The sequence below is a fragment of the Meleagris gallopavo genome, chromosome 20 (genome assembly GCF_000146605.3).
Source record: "Meleagris gallopavo isolate NT-WF06-2002-E0010 breed Aviagen turkey brand Nicholas breeding stock chromosome 20, Turkey_5.1, whole genome shotgun sequence".
Classification (NCBI taxonomy): domain Eukaryota; kingdom Metazoa; phylum Chordata; class Aves; order Galliformes; family Phasianidae; genus Meleagris; species Meleagris gallopavo.
This window is the reverse complement of record NC_015030.2, coordinates 5,632,983-5,641,807: the sequence shown is the minus strand read 5'-3', so window position 1 is coordinate 5,641,807 and position 8,825 is coordinate 5,632,983. Positions and strand designations below refer to the sequence as shown.

At 64.0% G+C, this 8,825-nt stretch overlaps 1 protein-coding gene across 1 annotated transcript; it reads left to right on the top strand.

The window, feature by feature from the left end:
* The first annotated feature begins 3,664 nt into the window (after window positions 1-3,664).
* SPHK1 (sphingosine kinase 1) lies at window positions 3,665-8,813 on the top strand. Its single transcript, XM_010721419.3, has 5 exons — window positions 3,665-4,152; window positions 6,567-6,716; window positions 6,843-6,937; window positions 7,115-7,230; window positions 7,625-8,813. Exons 1-5 carry the CDS (start codon window positions 3,756-3,758, stop codon window positions 8,385-8,387), a joined length of 1,521 nt encoding a protein of 506 aa, XP_010719721.1. The 5' UTR covers window positions 3,665-3,755; the 3' UTR covers window positions 8,388-8,813.
* The last annotated feature ends 12 nt before the right edge of the window (window positions 8,814-8,825 follow it).

The window sequence follows — 8,825 nt, the reverse complement described above, 5'->3', positions numbered from 1 at the left end:
ATCTTGGGTGAGGGCACCGCCGCCGCGCTTTGCTCCCACAGCGGGGCGAGGGGTATCCGCTACTACGGCTCGAACGGAGCCGGTACCTGTGGAGGAGGAGAAGGATAAGCACGGCGCAAGCTCTTCGGGCTTTACTCCGGTTTCGCAGATGCGGTGCGGCGTTCCGCCGCTTCTCCCACTCCTCCAAACAGCGCGAGGCGCAGCCAGAGAGCTGCGGCAGCTTCACTGCCCGCACCCAAGATGGCCGGCGGAAGTGGCATGGGGTCGCTCTGCACGCACTCTATAGCCGAGAAGGCGGGACGCGGCGCTGGGTCCTCCACGCTCCTTGTGCTGCCTGCGGGAGCGGCCGCAGAAGGGCGGGGTTTCACTCCTCAGTATCTCGATGCGGCCCCAAAACTCAGCGAGTCCTCCCAGCCCCTTGCTGGTCCTCCATCCGTGTTTTAGCTCAGAATGGCCTGTCCCTGCTCTATGATCCCCTTCAGCTGCTCGTGCTCCCCCTGACGCCCTCCTGCCTCAGCCCCACACGGGGACGTGGCGACTGCAGGCCTGCTCTGGGCACAGAGCGGCTCCAGAGGGGTGAAAAGGCAGCAAACGCAGTGCTGGGGGGTCCTGAGCAGAGCTGGGGGGCAATGGGCAAAAACTGGGGGGGGGGAGGAGTTCTGAGCAGAGCTGGGGGAAAATGAGCAATTCTGGGGGGTCCCAAACAATGCTGGGTGGGTCTGGGTGGTGCTTGGGGCATCCTGAGCTGTGCTGGGGGGGAATGGGCAATGCTGGGGGGTCCTGAGATGTGCTAGGGGGGTCCTGAGCAATGCTTAGTGGCCCTGAGTGATGCTGGGTGAGAATAGGCTGTGCTGAGAGCATCCTGAGCAGGGCTGAGAGGGAGAATGGGGGAGAATGGGCAGTGCTTGTGTGTTCTGAGCAATGCTGGGTGGCCCTGAGTGGGGCTGGAGGGGTCCTGAGAAGAGCTGGGGGGGGAATGGCCAATTCTGGGGGGTCCTGAGAGCCACGCAGTGCTTACCGTGGGAGCAGCCTGCCCTGCTGTCCCCCAGGTGGTTCCCATTGCAGCCTCTGAGTCAGCTCCCAAATATGCCTTTGCTCATCCCACTGCAGGAAACCGCTGCTGGGAAGTGGTGGAAGTGCTGCCACAGCCCTGCATCTGGGGGAGAGCGGGGAGATGGAGCGGCCACACTTGGATTCCAGTGCTCCGGTACTGGGCTGTGCTTGGTGGGGTGTGTGGGAGCACAGGGAGGTGACCTCAGAAATATTTCTGTGTAAGTCATCAGCTGGGGGAATGAGCTCAGCTTGCAGCCTCACCAGGGCGATGTGTGAGCACCGTGCTCCTGGGCTGCACAGGGATTCCTGCTGGGATTGAGGAGCTGCCCAGGTTCCAAAGGCTGAGAGCCCTCCTGGGCCAAGCTCTGGTCTCCAGTACAGCTTTTCAACCCAGGTGCTGTCCCTACAAAGTCTCAAGAATTTCCCGGTGTCCTGCAGCAAAGCTGGTAGCCCCAAGCCCGGATCCTGCAGCCCCAAACCTCGTGTGATTCCATCCCCTCCTGCTCTAGGCCTGCTCCTGGTGTCCCCAGCCTGGTTCATCCCCTGCTGGAAGCTTCCCATTGCAGCACCAGCACCTGTCCCCCTGCCAAGACCTGCAGCCTGGCCAGCCCCAGTGCAGCACATCACTGCTATTTCTGGCTCCACCTTGAGACTCGTGCCGTGCTGAAAGAAACCAATGCGGGCTGAGCAGGCACCAGGAGCATCTGGGACACAAATGGCTGCAGCTCCCACTGCACACAGCTCCCACTGCACACAGCTCCCACAGGCTCTGTGCAGGCAGGCAGAGCTCCACATCATGCCTTGCACCAGAGGGGGGAGCAGTGGTGGGGGCAGTGGGGATCTGGCTCTGCTTTCCATTCTTTCCCCAAGGAAAACCATCTCACTCGCCGCAAGGAAGCAGGAAGAGACCGGGGACAGCACAGAGCAGAGATGGGTTTAATTGCTGTGTATAATCCTCAGATTCTTGCACAGACCTGGGCAAATCTTGTCTGCTTCTCCTGCCTCAGTTTCCCCAAGCAGAACATCCCACAGCCCTCCGGCAGGGAGCAGGGGGTGCCTGAGCTGATGTCTGCACGGCGGGGAGATACACTGTGAGAAGTGTGCGGTGATGGGGACCAACCCCTGCGGGGCCACCTCAGGTGGGTCGGGATGAACCCAGTGCCCACAAATTCCCAAACACTGAGATCCTCCCGTGCGAGGGAGCGCGTTGAGGTTCCTGTCATTAAGATGACCCCAATCAGCACTGAGCTGCGATGGAAGCAATCCCATTTCTGTACCGAGCCCTGTGTCTGGGGGCAGACACGTGGTGTCTGTGCAGGATGGTGTGGAATCGGCCACGGGGGAAGATGTGCTGCTTCCCCACGGCAGGTGGGCAGGACAGGGGCCGGCACACGGAACCCCGTTCCCCCACCCCACAGCACAGCAGAGAGCTGACTCCCACCGAAGCACCAGACACTCCCACCTGCCAGCAGCCGTTCTCATTTCCTCCCTCCGCGTCCCGTGCTGAGCGGAAATACAACGTTTGTTAGTCACCAGGAAGGCTGGCAGCGTGCGGCTGCTTCCTGCACCGGCACCGTGCGGGGTGTGAGCTCTGACCCACGGCACAGCCCACCCTTCCCCCAGCACTGCACGGCTCTCGGGATCCGCACACCCCCCAACCAAAGGGCGTTCCGCCCCGCTCTGCCTTTAAGCAGGAATCTCCTTGGAAAGTGCTGAGCATCAGCGCCCGCTATGGGGCTTCTCTGTTTTTAGGTATCTCGATAAAGCAAAAGCCATTCAACTCTGCCGTGTGCCCGTCTGGGTGTTCGTCCCCCATCCTCCCTGAATCTATAGGGTGGGTTTCAGTGGGCACTGGGGTGAGAAGGCTGCTGGAAGTGAGAAGAGTATTGTGCGCTGGTGCTGGGAGTTATGGGGTCTGCGCTGGGTTTGGCTCTTTGTTCAGGGTTATCGGGTCTGGGTTGGATTATAGGGTCTGGGCTCAGGGTTGTGGGGTCTGGGCTGGGTTATGGGGTCTGTGCTCAGGATTATGGGAGTCTGGGCTTAGGGTTATGGGGTCTGGGCATGGGGTTGTGGGTCTGTGCTCGGTTATGAGGTTTGTGCTCAGGGTTATGGGGTCTGGGCTGGGTTGTGGAGTCTGTACTCAGGGTTATGGGAGTCTGGGCTTAGGGTTATGGGGTCCAGGCATGGGGTTGTGGGTCTGTGCTGGGTTATGGGGTTTGTGCTCAGGGTTATGGCTCTATGCTGGGTCACGGGGGTTTGGGTCACGTGGGGTTTGGGGGTCTGGGCTTGGTGTTATGGGGTCTACACTGGGTCACGGGGGTTTGTGCTTGGGGTGGTGGGATCTGGGCTGGGTTGTGGCATCCGTGCTTGTGGTTATCGGTCTGTGACTGCCAGCACAGCAGCCCTGGGCGGAGGGCACCCGCGGGGCAGAGGGCACCTGCAGGCACAGGACGGCGGGGGCCGTGCCGGCACATCCCGCACCCTCATCCCGGCCGGGATCCCTGGGAGCCGCCCTCTTCCCCCTCCCCCGGCACTCGTAGGGCAGCCCTCGGGGAAGCCGGAGCCGGGCTGTGCGCGTTGGGGGTGGGGGTGTTGTGTTAAATGGGGCCGCCTCCTGCCATTGCCGAGCAGCGCGCCGGGTGTCAGCAGCGAGCAGCGGCGGGCGGCGCTCCCGGTGCGTGCCGGCCCCGCTCCGCGCTCCGATGGCCGCCGGCCGCCGGGTTCCCCCGCAAGACGACGGCGGTGCGGTGCTGTTGCGGGGCCGCTTCTCCCCGGGACCGTCTCCCGGTTTGGTTTCGTGTTCCGTCGCTCTGACCGAACGGGAGCTGCAGGTGCTGCGTCCCGGCGGTCCCGACGCGGCTCTCCGTTTGGCCGATTGCGTGGGTAGCGCCGCGTTCCCGTCCGGCCCCGGCGCCGCCTGCTTCTCCCTCGTGGGTTACCCGTTCCGTAAGGCCCGATGGGGTTCCCCCGCCCGGCAGCGCCTGCAGAGGACTTTCCGCGTTTCCCAACACCCCGACGCCGAAGAGAATCTCCGCATCGCCCAGGCCTGGAGCCAACGCATCCGAGAGCTCTCGCTGCCCGCAGCGCCCACGCGGGACGGTGAGACGCGGCGATGCTCCGCGCGTGGGTCGGGGTGGGGACCGGGAGTTCGGGGGGGGCACTGCGGGGAGAAAAAGTTTCCCGGTCGGCGCGGCCCCGCCGTACCGCCTTGTGCCCCCACGGACCGCGGGGGGGTGGGGGTCGGAGCCCTCCCGTGTCGGGGTGTGCGGGGATTTGGGGAGGGGAGCGCAGCCCTGAGGTGTCGGGATGGGGAGAGGGGTTGGGGGACGGAATCCGCGTGTCCCCCCCTCTGCGCCGGCCCTATGGGACGGGGACGCTGCGCACCACACCGTGGGGTCCCTCCATCCGTCCCCGCTTTTCCCCTTAAAGCAAAAGGGCAGCGCGCACCGCGGGGCCTTTTGCGCTGTCCTCGCCGCCTCCTTCCAGCGGTTTAATGAGTAGCAAAGCTTTAACAAAAGCGGCGTCCGTGGGGGGAAAAGTCCGCTGCTGACACACGGAGCGCAGCGCCGGGGGAGGCATAGAGCTCCGTCGTCGTCCCCCCAACCCGAAGCCCCGCGAAGGGGCAGAGGATGCAGGACGTCCCCCTGTGTCCTCCGGCCGCGTTGGAGCAGAGATTGAAATCCTCTGCACCGCAGCGTTACCGCGGCCGCTCCGCTTTGCTCAGCGGAGCCACCGCTCCGGTGGGTGGGAGGGATGCTGTCACATCGCTCTCCTGCCCGCATTCTAAAATGCAGCCTTTTCGCGTGAGCCGCAGCTAGAAAACAGCTTGCTGCCGCTCTTTGTAAATAAGAACAAGCAAAAAGCCGAGGCCCGATGTGGGAGCGGACGGCCGCCGGGCTCCGGCGCTGCTGCGCTGTGGGGCTGCGGCGAGGCGGGGCGGTGCGGAGCGCTGCCGGGGGACGCAGCGGTGCGAGATTTGCAGCTCTCCGCTCGCCGGGGATTTACGAACCTCCTCCCCCGGTTCGGAACTGCTCTACGGATGCCTCTCGCCACGCCCCGCGCTCGCCGTGCTGTGTGCGGGGCAGATAAGGCCGCCGGAGTGCGGGGCGATCGGGGCACCCCGTGCCTGCGGCGGGGGCAGCCGCCCTGCCCTACTGCACCGCACCGCAGCGTCATCCTTGGGGACGGAGCCAATTTCTCCTCCTGATGGCCCCCAGGGATGAAAGATCCCCCGGCGATGACTGCGGGGGGGTGCCGGCACCGTTCTGCCCTATGGGGTCGGTGGGGTCTGATGGGGTCACCCGCAGCCGGCCAGGCTGGTCCCGGCACGTCGGCTCCTGGTTTGTGGGACGATGTGGCAATTCGCGTGTCGTGTGTGGGGCACGTGGGGTGTGGGCAGAGCGGTGCCCCTTCCTCTTGCTGACGCTGCATCCACCCCCCCATAGCCCACAAAGTGGCGGTGCCGTGGAAGGGAAAGGGATAATGCTGAGATCCACCCCGTCTGCTGCGGGGAGAGGGGAGAAAACCCCCATCAGCCGGCTATGGGGCTGCATTCACCCGTAGGGGATTCGGTGTCTCTAATGGGGACGGAGCGGCGCAGTGCTGAGCTGCGGTCATCGCTGCGGGCAGCGCCCCGAGGGCGGCCGGTCCCGTCCCGTCCCGTCCCGTCCCGTCTGCTGCCGGCTGATAAGGAGCTGTGCAGGGCAGGGGACATCGGGGCCAGCCTCGGGGCCAGCGCCGGACCCAGCCTGCAGGACACCGTGCTGCGCTCTCAGGTTGTGTGCAGCCCTGGTGGCCTTTGCCCTGCGTTAATCGCGTGTTTCTGCACTCACGGCTCCGGGCGAGTGGAGCAAGGGGCTTCCCGGGCTGTGCTGTGCTGGGAAACGCTGTCAGCATTCGTGACTCACAGCTGCTGACAGAGCGCGGCCGCGTGCCGTCAGTTTGCAAAACCTCAGCCCCGCAGAGCCCCCCCAGAACCTGTGTTTGTTGTCTGGGCCGTTGGGCTCCAAGGAGCTGTGGCACAACGGCAGGGCAGGATCCACAGCATCACGGTGCAGTGCCCACACCGCATCCCTCTGGTCCTCGCACGGAGCCCGCAGGGGCTGCCGGGTGCCATTGGGTCACAGCAGTGCTCAGGGAGGGCACGGAGTGACCGCTGCTGGGGACGTGGGGACAGCAGGGAATGGAGCAATGACAGCCTTCACCAGCCCTGTAATTACAGCCCGGATGGGGCCTGTGTGTGCGAAACCCGAGCAAAGGAGCAAAGCATCCATCTGCCAGCACAGGTGTCCGTGCTGGCCCTGCTCCAGCAGGGCTGGATGTGGGGAATCAATAGCTTGACCCCTCCCCAAAGCCCTCAACCCTTCTCCTCGGCTCACTGCGCAGGAGACCCCCAGATCCCTCAGCGCAGACCCCCTCTAGCCCCTACTCAGCGCTCCGTGTCCCTTAGGACCATAGCAGACTGCTCACTAAGCCCACCGGCCCCGCCGTGCTGACCCCTTGCTCCCCCCCAGGTGCCAGCTATGGGGTGCTGCCCCGGCCCTGCAGAGCTCTGGTGCTGCTGAACCCGCAGAGCGGAGCTGGCCGCGCGCTTGAGGATTTCCAGGCAGTGGTGCAGCCCATGCTGGCTGATGCTGACATCACACCCACCGTCTTTGTCACTGGTGAGTCCCCGAGGACCCTCCTCCTGCCCAGCACCCACCTGGGATGGGCTACTATGGGGCTGTGGTCACCATTCCAGGGTGGCAGCGGGCAGGGTGGATGACTCAGTGTTCTCACTTGCACTGCAGAGAGACCCCACCACGCCCAGGAGAAGGTGCAGGATGAAGACCTGTCGCAGTGGGATGTGCTGGTGGTGATGTCTGGGGATGGTCTGCTCCACGAGGTAAGCACCTGCTGTCACTCCATGGCCAGAGCTGGGGGCAAAATGGGGGGAGGTGCGGGGACAAAACCCTGCTGGAAGCCAGAGGGGCGGCCACAACCTCTGCTGGGGGCACTGTGGGGTCACTGGGGTCTTTGTGCAGCCCCACGTACCACCAGCACCCCCTCCTTCCTCCTGCAGGTGCTGAATGGGCTGATGGAGCGGCCGGACTGGGAGCAGGCCCTGCAGACACCGCTGTGCATCCTGCCTGGGGGCTCTGGGAACGCCTTGGCTGCCTCCATCAACTACTATGCAGGGTGAGTGGGGTGGCTGTGGGATGGGGACACCAGCCCAGCGTGGTTCATCCCCGTACAGCACAGGGGGAGCTGGAACTTTCTCCTCTCCAGGCCTTGGATGTGCCACATTTTCACTCAAATGAACGCTGTGGCTGACCCACAGTACAGTTGATACCCCAGGGATGGGACTGGGGTCCCATAACATCCTCCAGGTTGGAAAAGACCTCAGTGGGAACCATACCCAACCATCAACTTTGGTGCATCGGTTCCCTTCTAGGAAGCTGATTTATGCTTCTCCTAGAAGCTGTCCCCAGCAGACACCATCACCAGCTGGGATGTGTCCCAGCCATGGCACAAAGGCAGTGTCCCTAGGGGGGGGTCACAGCCCACGCTCACTCTTCTCTGTCCCCCGCAGCAACGACCACGTGGCCAAGAAGAAACTGCTGACCAACTGCACCTTCATCCTGTGCAAGGGGCTGCACGCTCCGATGGACCTGGTCTCATTGAGCACGGCCTCGGGCAAACGCTTCTTCTCCTTCCTGGGCTTCGGATGGGGTTTCATCGCCGACGTGGACATTGACAGTGAGAAGTACCGGCGGCTGGGCAACGCACGCTTCACGCTGGGCACGCTGCAGTGCTTGGTACGCCTGCGCATCTACCAGGGCCGCCTCTCCTACCTGCCTGCAGCCGCCGAGCCGGGCAGCCCCAGGGACCCCAAGACCCGCCGGGCCGCACCAACAGCGGGGACGAAGGCACTGACTGGGGACGGGGAGCCGCCCGCTGACACGCTGCTGGTGCCGCTGGGGCAGCCGGTGCCGCCGCATTGGGTCGTGGTGCCCGAGGAGGAATTCGTCTGCGTCTACGCCATCTACCAGTCCCACCTGGGCACCAACCTGCTGATGGCTCCGGCGGCGCGGCTGCACGACGGCTGCATCCACCTCTTCTACGTGAGGGCGGGCATCAGCCGCGTGGCGCTGCTGAAAATCTTCCTGGCCATGGGCAGAGGCACGCATCTGGAGCTGAACTGCCCCCACCTGCACTGCGTCCCGGTGCGCGCCTTCCGCCTGGAGCCGCGGGGCAGCGCCGGCGTCATGACGGTGGACGGGGAGGCGTTGGCGTGCGAGCCCGTGCAGGGGCAGATCCACGGCCGCATGTGCCGCGTGGTCACCGGCTCCTAGGGCCGGCAGCGGGCGCGCAGCCCTCCTCCCACTCAGGAACCTCCTCTTCCAGCAATAGCTCTCCGTGCCCGCGGCGCTCGGCCTTTTGCTTAGCTTTACCCTCCTGGGGACGCCGCCGTCCCAGAAACGAGCCGCGAGCCGCAGCGGGTACTTCAGTGCCAGCTCCGTCCCGGTGCCATCGGTACGACGTCCCGGTCCTGGGCGGCTGCGCCGGCACAGCCGCGACCCAGGTGTGGTGGCACCGCTCGTGGCCCCGCCGGGCTGAGCCAGGACCAATTATCTACCGGGAGACATCAATAATTTGTTTGTTTGTTGTTTTTGTTTTGTTTTTTTTAAAGAGTGTTTCTACCCAAAGCTTCCTGTAGAAGCAAAGTTTATTCTTGTGAGAAATGCAATAAATATTTAGCGTTTGCAAAAAAAAAAAAAAAAAAACACAAA

Coding starts and splice junctions, on each gene's coding strand:
- SPHK1 (XM_010721419.3), top strand. CDS start 3,756: ATGGCCGCCGGCCGCCGGGTTCCCCCGCAAGACGACGGCGGTGCGGTG. Junction 6,717..6,842: donor ACCCACCGTCTTTGTCACTG/GTGAGTCCCCGA, acceptor CTTGCACTGCAG/AGAGACCCCACCACGCCCAG. Junction 6,938..7,114: donor GGGATGGTCTGCTCCACGAG/GTAAGCACCTGC, acceptor TTCCTCCTGCAG/GTGCTGAATGGGCTGATGGA.